The sequence below is a fragment of the Carassius auratus genome, unplaced genomic scaffold, assembly GCF_003368295.1.
Source record: "Carassius auratus strain Wakin unplaced genomic scaffold, ASM336829v1 scaf_tig00004693, whole genome shotgun sequence".
Lineage (NCBI taxonomy): Eukaryota > Metazoa > Chordata > Actinopteri > Cypriniformes > Cyprinidae > Carassius > Carassius auratus.
In genome coordinates this window covers 28257-43696 of record NW_020523616.1, presented here as the reverse complement: position 1 = coordinate 43696, position 15440 = coordinate 28257, and the positions used below count along the sequence as shown (strand labels likewise).

The following is a 15440-nucleotide window of genomic DNA, read 5'->3' as shown; positions in this document are numbered from 1 at the left end:
AAAAAGCAAGAAAAGCCCCAGGACCAATAGCACTTGATCCAATCAACCTGGACGAACATGTCAGGCTGCCTGAAGATTTGATAAATCTCTGGAATGAGGTCAGTGTCTACATAAAAACATTCCTGTATTTAGGGTGGGCGATCTTCCCAAAATATCATATCACGATCTTGTCACAAAAAAGCAGGATCCAAGATCTGAATAAAGATCTTCCCAATTTTGAGTCTTAATGTAAATACTCATTGTTTTTTTAATAAGTACGTCACCACACATGAAAGACACATGACAGAGATGTGATATCATTTGACCAGCCACAGTCATCTTATAAGCATTCATTGCTGTAGTTTTAACATTATTATCTCTATGGTTTGCAATCGCTTAAAGTAGATTGTAGACATCTTCGAGATGATCACGATAAGAAATTGACAGATCGCCGACCCATACCTGTATTTATCAGGAATTGGTCATATTCCAAAAACCCTTGTTCGTCACCCGAAACTGTTTGATGTCTTCTCTAGGTCCCATTAAAACAAGAAACAGGAATGTCAGATTTGAAATCGTGAGTAACATGTCATAAAAAGAGTTTACCTACACGTGTCATTTTGGTGTCTCTTTTATCAGTTTCAGATAAGGTTTCATCTTGTACTAATTAGTAGTCATTTTCCTTTTTGTGTGATGAGACTGTTATATATTGCATATAATATGTCAACAAATTTGTTTTCAGGTACCAACAAATGCTGCAGAACTTATCCATCAATGACGGTTGTGTGGTGAAAGTTGTGAAAGAGCGAATCTGTTCTGCAGCTTTTCACCCCTCTTCATCCAGCTTGCTCATGGCAGCAGGAGACAAGTGGGGCCACGTGGGACTCTGGAAGCCGGTGAGATAACAGTGGACTGTTGTGATTAAAAAGGAGAGATGTTTATGAAAGTGGCAATGTTACATAGGGACTAATGGCTATTCCAGATGTTCTCCGCTTTGCTTGTAATAATGCACAATACTAACTGTGTTTCCCTCAGGATGCAGAATGGGGTGATGATGGTGTAATCTACTTTGAGCCCCACTCTCGTACAGTTACCAGCATGGCCTTCTCATCTCACCCTTGCAACCTTATAACAGTAAGCTTTGATGGCTCTGCACGCAGCATGGACCTGGAGAAAGCAGTGTTTGATGAGGTGAAACATTAGTTATGCATGTCATATCATGTTATGTACTCATTTCCGAAGCTACTGTCTTTATCACATAAACATGACAAAATGCACAATTTAATATTTGAAGGATTAAATACATGTTGCCACATCACCTCCGTCTTTCAGAGCAAGCACACAATCTAGAGATCAAATGTAGTCTGATCAATGTGTATTCAATCTGAACAAGGACATTAAAGATCAGATGTTTTAATCTAACTGAAACTTTTAAATTGCCTGTGAATATAAACTGCTGGTCGAAAGGTTTGGGTCAGTATTTATTTATTTTGAAAATAAATACTTTTATTCAGCAAGAATGCTTTAAATTGGACTAAAAATTACAGAAAAGGCATTTAAAAAGATTTGTATGTAAAATAAATGTTGTTCTTTTGTACATTTTCTTATCATCAAAGAATACTGGAAAAAATGTAAGAAGTGTATTACTGTTTCCACAAAAATATAAAACAGCAGCATTTATAAGAAGAAATGTTACCTGAGCAATTGGTGAGCAAGAGAGATTTTTCAAAAACAAATTAAAAAACCTTTTAAATGGTAGTGTATTAATGACAGATGTGAAATTGACTACAAAAATAAAAAATAAAAGTAACAAAATATGTATTTTTATAAATCTAATTGAAGTATTTGTAAAACGTAATAAAAAAAAAAGATTAATTGTATTACTTAACACCCTCTTACCATCAAATATTTCTGTTTTGATCTTGTTTCTTTTCACCATCATAAGTACAACCTTCAACATTTCACAAAAAAACCCTCTGTTCTGTACTCAGGTGTATCGCTCTCCCTCTGGCCTGAAAAGTTTTGACTTTTTGACGACCGACTGCTCCACTTTACTACTCGGTCTATGGAATGGGGATGTTGCCGTCGTTGATCGTAGAACTCCTGAGTAAGAGCAAAATGTCAACACAAATGCTGAGGCTAAATAAACCACAGAAATATATTTATTTTCATCATAATTAATAAAGAACACATGTGATTGCAGGAAGTTACATGAATCTCTGTATACCATGGCTGCAAATCCACTGCGCTGTGTTCATGTCCATCCTGTGCAACAGCATTACTTTGTAGTGGCAGAGAACAGGTATTTCATAATACTTCTTTACTAGAATAATGTTTGGGGGAAAAAAGTACATTTTTCATAAATAAATTTTCACAAGTTGCAGAGTAAATGACTACATATCCTGCAGACTGAATGATATTGTGTGTGTTTTTTTAAATTCTTTTAGTTTTGTAAACATATATGACTTGCGCCATCTGAAAAGAAGAAACAATAAAGCAGTTGGTGAACTCACCGGTCACAGCCGCAGCGTATCCAGTGCCTTTTTCTCTCCACTCACAGGAAACCGAGTTCTGACCACTTGTATGGATGACAAGATCAGGTGCTCAGAGATTGCATGCATCACTGCTAAAGTGCTCATATTAAATCTTGAATATTCCTATATTCTCTCTTGAAAATGTACCAGTAGAGGGTGTCAAGAGCATTATGGCGAAGACCATAATTTAGGCCACAAATAGGTTGTATTGGCTTTTTTTTTTTCATTAAAGGTGCTGTATGTAAGTTTTTGACTCTACTAAAGCATGCTACAGTCAGTTATTCTCCTTTGAAAATGTCTGTTCTGGGCCGGGATGTCAGTTTCTGTTCTGTTTTGGGAAACCCGCCCTCTGCTAGTTTACCCAATTGTATTCCAGTACCCTGGGTTGCCAGTTGGCAGAAAACACAGCGCATTTCATTTCATTAATCGTCAAATGCCCTCGTTCCTGTTGGTGTCGTCAATCTGGCAACCTGAGTCTGAGGTGAAGGGGCTGGATGAAAAAAAAAAACCCTCTCCAGTATTTTGAATTTGTACTGCAATACCAAGTTCAACCACTCGGTGTCAATCCTACATTCAGCACCTTTAACTACTAAAACTTTATTCATTTCTTAATAGAGTTGGAAATGCCATCCACTGTCCAAACTGCTTATTTTTCTGTAAGGTCATGGGATGCTGGAGCCTTAAGATTTGGAAATGTATTGCAAATGTATTAATTTGCCTTTTTTTTTTTTTTTTTCAGGGTATTCGACACTTCCAAAATTAATGGCAGGACTCCTGTACTAAAATCAATTACGTAAGTTTGGGTATTATGTAAAAATCATCTTTTAAATTTGTATTCATTAAAGAATAATGAAAAAAGTATTCCTTTCCACATAAATATTGTGTAGCACAACCGTTTTTAGCACTGATAAATAAGAAAAGTCTCTTGAGCAGCCAAACAGCTTATTTAAATAATTTTGATTTGAAGGATCAGAGGACACTGAAAACTAAAGTAATAGCTGCTGAAATTTCAGCTTTGCCAAAGAATAAATTGTTATACGTAATATTACATTATATGTTAAACATTATAATTCCACAATGTTACTGTTTTACTTATATTTATGACTTGGTGAGCATGAGAGAAGAAATCTTGCCTACTCCAAACTTTTGAATAGTGGAATATCTTTACAAACATCATGATACAGACCTGTTTATAAATCAAAAGAATTACATAACGTGAACAGGGCTGCAAAATATGGTCAAAGAACATATGTGAAATGATGCCCCACAAAGTGGATGAAAACATGTACTAACTAAATGAATACAAAATATGGTATTACTACTGATGATTAATGCATATGTAATTTCTTCATTTTATTATGACCAGATTTCTAGATTATTTAGCAAATTTGAATTGATGAATTTATGCACATCTGGCCCTTTGCAAAAGTATTTTTATTTTCTTCCTAATAACTTTATTCGAGGTGCCCATTGTAACAGCCTGCTAAATCACTTTTATGCAGGCACAACGTGCAGACAGGTCGGTGGTTGTCCAAACTAAGTGCAGTGTGGGATCCAAAGCAGCAAGAATGTTTTGTGATTGGTAGTGTGGACAGGCCTCGCCGAATTCAGGTATATCACGAGAGTGGCCGCCTTCTTCACACTTTTCGAAACATGGACCACCTGACCACGGTGTGCTCCATCACAGCGTTCCACCCAAACAGGAACATTCTGCTTGGAGGAAATTCAAGTGGGAGGCTGCACATATTTACTGACTCTTTTATCAACTAGAAAATCTTAATTCTTTTACCCGTTTGTTGATTTGAGTCCCTCTTTTTCCCTTTCTGTACACCGAAAAGTATTTGCTTTTACTCTTGTTTTATATCAAATATGCTGTTTGTTTTTGTTCCTGTAACATGTTATAATAAAGATGATATAAACTCTTGAATAATCTTATCTTGGTCACTTTTTTTCCCCCCTAAATAATACCTCTTGATAAAGTAACTGAACCTAGATTATGATTTGTACCTCTATATTGTATTTTATAACACCTGCTCATCCTGAATTCACTCACACACCAAGTTTATACTGTAGTCCAGTCAGCTGAGCACATTGTCATTCATTTGAGTACATACACTTACAAAAACAACTTTAAAAAAAAAAGTTTATTTACGAATCTACAGAGTTGTCTTAAGAAACCGCTTCTTACGAATGGGACACAGGCCTTATCTCTTTTAGTTTTACCAGAACTCAAACAGTCAGTGACGAAAGAGGCTCATCAGAAGTAATTAATTGGCTTTTTCAAAGTGCAAAATAAATAGCAAATCAATATAACAGAACCGTAATTCTCCAGTAGCTTTGGTACACGGCCCAGGCACACACTCACTCTTTATTCCTCTTTTTTTTTTTTTTTACCCACACAAGCCTATCAACTCATGCAGATATCCAACCATTTACATAGGCTTTACATGTTTTTTGTTTTATGCTATGAGTTTGTGTTTATGTGTGCTGCTGTAAGTAAAGGCAATGTAAATGAAAATAAGTAAATCGACTGCTTTGAGGTACCACACAGATGAAGGCCACAAGGCTGCATGCACCTGCTATTCCCATATTCCCAAACAAAGTTATATTTGGAGGACAGTGTGTATTACGTTACACGAGACTGTATGTGTATGCACCAGCATTTTATGCTGCTAATGTTTTGGTTATTAATGTAACCATGTGATTCACAACATACTAAAAATACAGCGTTGATGTTTGTTCGAGCTGGATCGAGTCAAAGGACTCTTCGCAAAACTACCAGTGCCTTTTTAATTAGAGACAGAACTGGAGTGGCTACCTCATTAAATCAACCCCAGGAGGTCAAGATGAACTCCAACTACCTGCTCATCAACAACTTCAAAAAGGGTAGCAGTGGTTCTCAAAGAGGAACATCTCAATCACCTCATGTTTGATAAGTGCCAGCACAGGCCATTTGTTACTTGTAATTCAGACAGTATTTCTTTATCCTGTACTGTAGTTTCCCACATCTTTTCCAAAGTTATAATAGTCAAGTTCCTGGATGGCAACCTCGGAGAGCTTAGTTAGGTTTGGCGCATCATTATTTTCCATATTCTCTGGTGTTGTAAAATTGAAGTTCTCATCCTCATAGTCCTCATGGGGCTCCATGTCGGGCGGGCCATCTATATTAAACATCAAAATAAAATATTATAAAGGGCGTACGATTATAAGGTTTTACTGCCATGCCAGAGGATGATAATCAGATACTGTTGGGTTCTTCTCACCTTGTCCATCTGGAGAGACGTCCATTCCATGTTTGACTTTCATGTGTCTGCTAAGATTTCCCTTCAGGTTAAATTTACTTGAGCAGTATGCACATTTGAAGGGTTTACTGCCTGCATGGAGGTGCATGTGGCCCAAGAGGTTGTACATTCGATTAAATGATTTTCCACACACCTGTCAAATCCAAAGATCAAAAGAGCTTTACAAACCAGATGGAGAAAGGGTCACATGGAAATGTGTGATAAATGTTTGATGTTTTACCTTGCACTTGAAGGGTTTCACAGGCAGGTGTACGATCATGTGAGTTTTGAGGGTCTGTTTCTGGACAAAAGATTTGAAGCACACATGACACTGGAATGGCCGGACACTGGCGTGGATTAACATGTGTCTCTTCAGGTTTGCAGACAATGTAAACTCTCTGGCACATACATCACACTTAAACCCTTTTATTCCCTGTTAAACACAAGCAAAAACAATCAAATAAACTGTACAAAAAATATTTTAGACCCCAGCAGTAGATAATTAATCTCAATTAGCATGTCTATGAAATATGTTATTGGCTGAAATACTATACTGCATTGTATTTTAAGATACTAATGCAGGCTACATAGATCTTCTGCTACAATGGACACTGTTCACAGGAAAATGGCTGTGAGTGAAAATGAGAAGAAAGAAAAGGGAGGGATGAGAATGAAGAAGGAGGCCTTTCCTTTGGAATCTGCAGCTTAGATGAAAAATGTTAAAACCAATTAATTAGAATCATTGGTTGAGTTTGCAATTAAGTAAACTCAAACCCAATGGAATAAACTGCACAGGGGCCCCAAAAAACCTACTGAAAACACTGCTTTAAGTTACCAAACAGACAGAATAATGTAGCATTGATTGATAATGTCCTGAAATAAGGACATGACCTCACCATAGCAAACCGCAAACATACATAGTTATCCAAAAGCACACTATTGCTTTCTGTACCTTAGTAGCACGGGCCTGAGGCTTGTTTGTCTTGTGTGTGAGGGAGTGTTGGCGTAGCTGATGCAGCTGAAGAAACTGCAGGCCACACTGACTGCAGGAGAAGGAGCGCTGTGTTTGGTGCTTCAGCAGGTGATTCTGCAGCTGGCTGCGGTAGGCAAAAGACTTGTTGCACTGGCTACACTGGAAGGTGGAAGGCCCTTGGTGGCTCACCTGATGACGCTTCAGGTGGGCGTAAGTGGGAAACTCCATTCCGCACTGCGAGCAAACATGGCACCGACCTCGTTCATGCTTTACTTCATGAGCACGGAGTTCACTAGGGTATGCAAAACCACGGCGACAAAAACGGCAACTGTAGGGCTTAACATCGGTGTGCTGCAGCATGTGCCGCTTCAGGTGGCTGGTCTGGGTGAAGCCCTTCTTGCACACTGTGCACTTGTGTGGCCGTGTGCCCTGATGCGTCAGCAGGTGCGTCTGTAGGTGGCTGGGCTGCTTGAAGAGTTTTCCGCAGTGAGGACATGCATGTGGCTTGATGCCATTGTGGCCCAGAATGTGTGTGACCAGATTGTATTTGGAGGTGTACGACTTCTCGCACATGCGGCACTTCCAGCGCTTGAGGCCCTCGCCGACGTCCACGCAGTATGACTCATTGATCTGGATGTTGATGTCCAGTCGGTCAATACGGCGCCCACGGGGTGCCTCTTCTTCCACTGGCTCTGTCCAGAACATCGCCTCATTGTTCTCATCGAAGTCTCCGACTCCTTCCATCTCGCCACCTTCATAGCCAGCCTCGCTCGGCTGAAAGTAACTGCTAATTTCCTCGCCACCGGTTCCTGCTTTCCCCATACCATTTCTCCCATTTTCCCTGACCTCAGTTACCTCATCTACTCCTTTTTCATGTGTTTGGCCCCTGTTGCGTGAAGGTACCTCATGAGGTGCGTGGCCATGGGGATGAGGGTGTAAATGTGGATCGGGTGGAGGATGCGTACTCTTGGGGTCTCGGACACAGGTGGAGCAGCAGTTGTTGGGTTGGGCTTTGGGCAGGACCCTATAGCTGGAGGGATCGACCATTTGCATGCCTTCTCTGGACACCATGTTGTTCATCATGTGAGTGCAGGAGGGCAAACCTGGGGTAACGGCTTCTCCTTTAACGTGCGATGCCATGTCTTGGTGCCCTATAGGGGGTTTGCTGTTCTCGGATTGACCCTGCCACCTTCTCTCAGCACAGCTGGAGTGCATGTGCCCATCCTCACCCAAATTCTCCCCAAGATAGTCACCGTTGGCACCTATAAGCTGGTCGGCGTACTCGTAGTCCATTCTCTCACCTGGCGGAGCAGGGGACTCTTTGGGGTCTCCGGTGTAAAAGCCGTTGGGGGCGATGGTGGCACCAAAGACCTCGTTCTGGGAAATGAGTCCCAACACAGCAGCTTGGGCCAGCGACAGGACCACCACAGGGTCTGTCTGTGTCCCTACATCCATCTGCTGGTGCATGGCCTCAGAGTAACATCTGACCAGCCGCTGTGTCTTCTCCTCCTGTAAAGCACACATACAAACACACAGATTACTTTAGTAGGCCTACATTATCAGTTTGTCTATTTGTTTGAAACTACTTGTTCAAGTGCAAGGTAAAAGATCATTTGCAAACATGTATAGCATGGACTAGTGTAAAACACTATGGAACATTTACTGATGTGGTCAATCTGTATTTTTTTTTTTTTTATTGAATTTGATGTTTTGATTATTAAACGTTTTAATAAGCATTAAAACTTTTTTTCTTCTATATTAGTACTTTTGTGATTATATGATTGTCAATAACCTAAAAAGTAAAGATATTGTTACTGATTGAGCAAAACTGAACCAATCTGCATTAGTGGCACCAAACCAAACTGACTGTTTTCAAACAAGTTTCAAACACTCCCCTCATCTTGCTTAGTTTATAAAGGTAACCCCATGACAGTCTCCCACAGCTGGCTAAACCAATATCTATCTGCCTGTGGAAACAAACCACTGCAGTACTATTTGGTGCCACTAATGGTTCAATCAATACACAGTTTTTATTTACTCATGTCATTCCAAACCTCTACTACTTTGAAGAATGTTGGTAACCCAACAGTTGTGGATGCCACTGACCTCAAATTTTTCGACAAAAAAAAAAAAAAAAGTGACTATATATATATATATATATCCTCTTATTTTTCCACACAAAAAAGTCAGGTCAAAAATGACAAGAGGGTTGGTAAATGACGACCAAATTTTCATTTTTGGGTAAACTATCAGTATAAAACAAGGTAACCCAGTCAGCGCTGTCCAGTTTTTGTTTTACTTACAACCTATCATCTCACTCACTCGCTCGCTCAACACAAAACTACATTCCCTCAGACAGGTGACCCTATTTAAGGACGATTCCACACCTTAAAATTATTTTAACTCTGCTTAAGCGTTGTGCAAATAATGTAACACAAATAAAATATGTAATGATAATTGTGCTGCTAGTAGGCATTTTCAAGAACAACAGTTTTTCCGTAATCTTTTAAAAGACTGGGAAGATACAGTACAGACTGAGGAAAAAGAAAAAGAAGAGAGACGGACAGAAGGGAGAGTGAGTGAGTTAACAGAAAGAGAAGAAGAAAGAGAGAAGGAGGGGCAGAGAGTGGCTGGATGAGTGAGTGAAAGCAAGAAAGAGAGAGAATGGGAAAGAAACAGAGATTGAAAAAATTAAAGGGAAAATGAAGGATTAGTGTGTAAGAGAGACAAAGAAGACTGAAAGCAGCTGATGAATTTTGAAACTGAGAAAATAATAATCACTGCAAATAAAACATCAATTCAAAAACAAGATGCAATCAAATACTTAAAAATATTCCAATCATTTGATCAGGCCATTCAATTGGGCCGTCCAGTTTAGTGAACACACATACATAAACAAACAATCTGCTAAACAAACTGAGCCCTCAGAGGGCACTGGAGCAGTTGCAAGGGGAACTCACCACATTTTTCTTGGTCTGTGGCTTCAGGTGTTTGAGAGATCTCATTCTGACGCAGAGTCACAGGTTCGAATTCACCCGCTGCCCTCCCCTTCATACATTACATGTTTTCAGTACCAGAACAGACACACTCTCCTCTGTGTTTCTTGCACTCTCTCTCTCTCTGTTCTCTGTGTATGTGTGCTCTCTTTTTCCTCTCTCACTCTTTTTCTCTCTCTGATTTCCCCTCCCCCACTCCCCTCTCTCTCTTTCTGTCTGTCTCTCTCTCCCTCGCTCTCTCTCTGGCGCAAGCAAGAATACACACATACACAGTGCTCTTTTCCCTCACTCCCTCCCCCTCTTTTTCATTCTTCTTTTCTTATTTCGTTCGTTCTTTCTCTCCATTTCTTCCTGATACTCTCTCACTCAGAAATTCTCTCTTGCATACACTTGCGAAACATGTTTGAAAACACAAACATTCATGCTGTGAAAAGATTATGAGCTCTGCCATTAACATATACGGAATCATGTACGTCACAGCACGCACACCAAGAGAAGATGAACAGAAGGAAGCGGCAACAAAGCAAATAAAAGGTATACACAAGATGTATTCTATAAAACAATACTGATTTGAGATTATATGAAAAGGAGTAGGTAATGGAAATGCATAAGTAGATGAAAAAAAGTGACCGGTTCGATATGCAAAAACAACGCTTCACCCCCATACTCCAGGAAGAACAGAGAGGAGCGAGCATACATGCATCTGAGAGAGTCTGTGCCAGACGAGGACCTTTTGGCCTGTGCGCTGAGAAACAGGGGCGTTCAGCACATCTCTCTGTTGTAATGCTCAGCAGACTATGTGATGTGCATTTATGGTCTTATTATATGAGTATCCATTCAAAGTTCAAACTGTGTCAAGCCGGTAACGATGCATTTAAACTTTGCTGTTCTTTAAATGCCTTCACATTCATATGCCACACTTTCCATGTGAGGGTGCACAAATACAGTCTACATGATCCAAAAAGATACATATAGGCACACAAACAAAACTAAAAATAAAAAGAAATATACAATACATGTGTTGTATTAAAGTAATGAAATGGAAATTTATTTCCTTTTGATATGCATCACAATACAAAATAAAATATCGATTGCAACTTTAATTATGTCGCAGCTTTAACTTGGTTTGGACAAAATAACTAATTACAAGCTGTATATTTGAACAAATAAGCAATAATGTATGAGAGCCTATGCTATATAGTAACAGCTTATTGATTTGCATTATTTAGCTTGATTAACCTGTAAATAACTAGATAACTGTATAATTATGGAAATGCATATGCATCCACAGTCATGGAAACAAGAGGAACAAATCTGTGTGAATTGTTTGTGAAGTCATTCTGACGAAGTCACAATTTATGTAAGAATGGTTTTATGAACCACTCATACACACACACAAATTCATTCGGCTTGTGTTTAATGAATGGGTCCCATTGTTAAGAAGTGATTAAAGTTCATTCAAAACTGTTGGATATAATTACACCTTATTACATACATTTGCAATTATTAAGTATTGATTTGGGATTTAAGATTAGTAGATATGCCTCCATACAAAATGGTTGAGAAAGAGAAGGATTGTCAAAGAAGAGAAAATGGAGGGATGAGGGAGGAGAAGAGAAGCCTTTACCAGTCAGGACAGATAGAGGGAGAGAGGGAGGGAGGTTTTGTGAGAGAGCAAATGGTGAGAGAGCAATAGAGGGAGAGAGGGGAGGGGATAAAGAGAACAGGAGAGGGAGGGGAGAGAGATGGAGAAAGAGAGAGAGGGGGGGAGGGAGGAAAGAGAGAGAGAAAGATACAGAAAGAGAGAAATGGGAAAGGACAGAAAATGAATAACAGAGGAAGGGGAGGATGGAGGAAAAACTCCAGAATAAGGAAAGTTAAGTCAGTTTGATTGTATGTTATGGGGGTATTAAAGGGAAGAAGTGAAAAAGAAAAAAAAAAGATGCATATCAGATGTGGGTAAGGCTTTGATTAATGAACTAGTATGCAGCATCCATGAATGTGAATGAGGCAGCAGTCCATATGTGATGCTGCATTTCTACCCTACGAAGTCAAAACAGCAACTATGGCAACACTGGAAATGACAACGCTATACATTTTCAAACTCCGAATTAGATTCTAATTGAGCCAAACATGATAGATAGTTGTTCTGAACTTATTTATCCTACAGAGCTCACACACTATGATATTTCAAGCACCTGTCTGTGATATCTAATGAGGGCTTTCCGGCAACATACAGTAGCTCTTCATTATGATTTCATCCATTATTTGCATGAAATTTATCATATGACATTTTTAAACAACAAAGAGGTACAGTCAGGCTGATACACTCACAACAAACACTTTTTTTTACAATTGGAAACTAGTGGCCTAAGATGGGAAAAAGTTACAATTTAGAATCTGTACATTTGTGAAACCAAGCAACCATACAGATTAACTTTTCCTTTATCTGCTAAACACTTCATCGACATTTAAATAGCACCTGCACAAAAACCTTGCATACTTCAGTATCAAAAAGCACAATTTTTAAAAATCATTAATGTGCTATTCTTACTCTCCAATTGTCTTTGTTGCCTCAAATGTACAACTAATATAGATGCTGGTCACATACAAACAGAAGCTGTTTGTGATATGCCGCACAGAGAGAGATGCTCACTGCATTTATAGTTTTCAGAGTGCAGTAGCAAAGGTACAGCAGGTAGCTGAAGTAATACCAAGATAAAGAACATTGTGGCATGATTCACTGGACTGTTTACAATAACATCTAAGTCAATCAAGCCTAATGCTTTGCTATAGACACATTACATGATAAGGTTTACATTAGAACAAAGCAAGAAAATTCACTAAAGTCATTCCATGTGGCAAGGCCTTTAAAGAGTCAGTAATTACAGTGTAATCTAAACTGCATCTATTCTTTTCACAAATATAGTACAGACATCTTTCAAGCTCCATCACTGTGTAATATTACATAGGGTACAAATGCACTAATTTATTATTATCTATAAATCGTGCCCATTATATTTATAAGATAAACATGTTATTGTCAAAATCTCAACAGTAATGATTACTGTGCATTACATCAAGCAAGCAGAAACACATGCAAGAATTTAACGACCATCTGTCCAGCCAATGCATCTCAAGTAGAGCTACAATTATAAAGACATAGATTTGTCAAGGTTAAAATTGTAATAAGGACCGCCAATATCATTCACATCTACAGATACCTGAAATAAACCGTTAATGCCAATAAGGAGTGTGTGATAGAGGGAAACAGGTGTTGCTTGATTTTATAGCATTAAAAACAGTAAATGCTTCCTTGCCCTAGAACATAACTGATAACCCACACCTCTCGTCAACTTCGTCTTTATAAGAACTAAAATTTAAAAAAAAAAGCGATTCACACCTAATGCAAGCTGATATCTGATGGCCTACATATTATGCCATGCGACAAACCTGTTAATTTCCATATACATGGAAAAAACATAGTTAGTAGAGGGTTTTTCAATGACCGATACACCTAATAGCTGAACAGCCGGTGGCCGATATACACATATTACTCAATTACTAAACATTTAAATTGTGACAAACGGGGATACACCAAATAGCATAAATGAAATCAACATATATTCACAATATTAACTCAAATGTCTTTACATACAATGTGCTTTTCATCATTCAACAGCTGTTTGATAGGCTTTTAAACTGCTTTATGCACATGAAACATTCTCACCATGTACTAACAATAACAGTGTGAACAGTACTTTAACAGCACGGACAAATGACAAATTTGCAATAACTTTAAGAACGACTTTTCCATATGATGAATAATAAAAACAACACAACACCCTGACATCCAATCAGAATCCACTGAACTTTAAAGAGCTGGCACGTTTAAAGCGGTACGCGACGTAACTGCACGAATATAGTTAGTCTTCAAAATAAACCACGTTATGCTGCATGTGGTAGTATACTTAGTTATAGTTATCTCTATATAGTTTCCGTTCTTGGCATGAGCGAGTGTTAAGTAGACCTGTGTAGTTATTGGCCTTCCATCAAAACCATCACTTAAAACATCCACTTCATAATCATATAAATCAACAAATGTTTGGATGTGGTCTTCAAAGTCAGATTTAACCATCATGCCTCATTCAAAGCGAGTATGAACACTTGATGCATAAAAGTTCAAGCTGTGATGCTGCTGCTCTTTCAGTTGATCTGGAGATCTGTGATGTGACAATGATGCACCTGACCTTCAGTCAGAGATGTAGACAAACACTCGCCGTGATTAAAACGGAGACCGTATTCTTTCACTCTCTCTGTCTTCATTCTTAAATAACGAATACCCTTGGACCTACACTACAACAAATCCCAATTCACTAGCAAGCTAGCTAGCTACATCTTAAAACTCAGCATCAGCAGCTCCATCGAGACGTAAAGAGTTGAAAAAAGAAACTCCAGACCTCATGAGGATGGGCCTGTCTTAAGTTTTGCTCCGGTCATATAGTGAGCTAGGCTAAGTGACGGCGAGTGGGGCCTGCTCTCTTCGTTTATGCGGCTCTTTTTCGCTCCCTCCATTCCCCTCCCGACGCCATCTGTTTGTGCCACGAGAGAGTGTGTGTGGAAGTAAAGAGAAAAGGCGACATTTTGGCTCTATAAAATGAACCACATAATGAATCGCTCTCTCGGAAATACGAGTGCAAATCGTTATGTAGATGTCAGATGAAAAGCGGAAATGTAAATATCAGCATCCAGTTCAGAGTGCACATTATTTTTTGAGGCCAGTTAGGCACAAATCGGTGAGTTTCGCTGGGACAGACAGTGGGACAGCCGCATTTTGTCGGGGGCTACACGATCAGTTTCGTTTTCTGTTTCTATGGCAATAATGAACGGACCGTTGTCGAACTTACCACGCTCCAAAAATCGGGTGTATACGTAGAAAACACTTTGGAAGATTTGAATATCGCTTTCTAGTTTGAATTGTTGCTGGTCTGGTTCTCTGTGTTCGGCAGGAAGGAAGGAAGGAGGGAAGGAAGAAGGGAATGAGAGAAAGAGTGACGTGAACGAATAAACAGCCCGGGCTCCTCCTCGCTGTCACAAGTAAATGATGGAGCTCGTGGCCACAAAATATCTACCTGCACACTCATTTGATTGCAAATATTGGCTACGCAGACGATTATGTTTGTTGAAGGACGGAATGACAAAATGTGAGAAACCTGAGCTAATGAAGTGATATGCCTCTCAAAGCACAAAATGTAGAGATTTTTTATTATTTAAGCAGTATGTTTATTCTGTATCTGTCTTCAACGTGCACTTTTGTTTGGGTTAATTTATATAATTTATAGGACTTATTCAAATAACGGACGTTAGAGGACGCTATTGTTTCACTAGCCTAGTTTCCTGCACTAACAGAAGAGGTCGCACTCTCATTATCAATAAAAAATCACTTCATGAGGTCAATCGATCCCGTAGTCTTAGCGGTTTTCTTTCAGTATATTGGTTTATTAAATGTAAATGTAAAAAACTTTCACTCGACTGCTCTCTCCTGGTTTCACTGAAGCCAAGCAGGGTTCAGCCTGTCCTGTACATGGATGAGACCTCCTGGGGAATACTGCTACTGCCTGTTTGGCAGGGTCCTATTGGGTAACCCTGCAATCCTGGTTAATTTGCATATTGTCTT

The 15440-nt window shown here is 39.1% G+C and overlaps 2 protein-coding genes across 3 annotated transcripts; one reads left to right on the top strand and one right to left on the bottom strand.

Annotated features, from left to right (window-relative positions):
* Nucleotides 1-6: 6 nt before the first annotated feature.
* LOC113070614 (WD repeat-containing protein 76-like) lies at nt 7-4450 on the top strand. The gene is made up of 9 exons (XM_026244018.1): nt 7-98; nt 516-556; nt 722-875; nt 1015-1170; nt 1971-2086; nt 2183-2281; nt 2427-2579; nt 3253-3306; nt 4016-4450. Exons 2-9 carry the CDS (start codon nt 540-542, stop codon nt 4281-4283), a joined length of 1017 nt encoding a protein of 338 aa, XP_026099803.1. The 5' UTR covers nt 7-98; nt 516-539; the 3' UTR covers nt 4284-4450.
* Nucleotides 4451-4638: 188 nt separating this feature from the next.
* On the bottom strand, nt 4639-14826 carry LOC113070613 (zinc finger protein 710-like). 2 transcript variants are annotated; one of them, XM_026244017.1, is made up of 5 exons: nt 14671-14826; nt 6747-8276; nt 6036-6227; nt 5777-5948; nt 4639-5674 (listed from the first exon to the last, which is right to left on the bottom strand). In XM_026244017.1, the coding sequence occupies exons 2-5, from the start codon at nt 8232-8234 to the stop codon at nt 5496-5498; spliced, it is 2031 nt and encodes a 676-aa protein (XP_026099802.1). In that variant the 5' UTR covers nt 8235-8276; nt 14671-14826; the 3' UTR covers nt 4639-5495. The 2 variants fall into 2 exon arrangements, with proteins under 2 accessions (XP_026099802.1, XP_026099801.1); XM_026244016.1 differs by lacking the exon at nt 14671-14826 and adding an exon at nt 9728-9947.
* Between the last annotated feature and the right edge of the window lie 614 nt (nt 14827-15440).

What these genes read in the sequence shown, in the direction of transcription:
- LOC113070614 (XM_026244018.1), top strand. An exon ending in GTTGATCGTAGAACTCCTGA is followed by an intron (nt 2,087 to 2,182) that starts GTAAGAGCAAAA and finishes ATGTGATTGCAG; the next exon opens with GAAGTTACATGAATCTCTGT. An exon ending in TGTATGGATGACAAGATCAG is followed by an intron (nt 2,580 to 3,252) that starts GTGCTCAGAGAT and finishes TTTTTTTTTCAG; the next exon opens with GGTATTCGACACTTCCAAAA.
- LOC113070613 (XM_026244016.1), bottom strand. Translation starts at nt 9,772, where the DNA reads ATGAGATCTCTCAAACACCTGAAGCCACAGACCAAGAAAAATGTG. An exon ending in CTCAGGCCCGTGCTACTAAG is followed by an intron (nt 6,228 to 6,746) that starts GTACAGAAAGCA and finishes TGTGTTTAACAG; the next exon opens with GGAATAAAAGGGTTTAAGTG. An exon ending in CGTCTCTCCAGATGGACAAG is followed by an intron (nt 5,675 to 5,776) that starts GTGAGAAGAACC and finishes TGTTTAATATAG; the next exon opens with ATGGCCCGCCCGACATGGAG.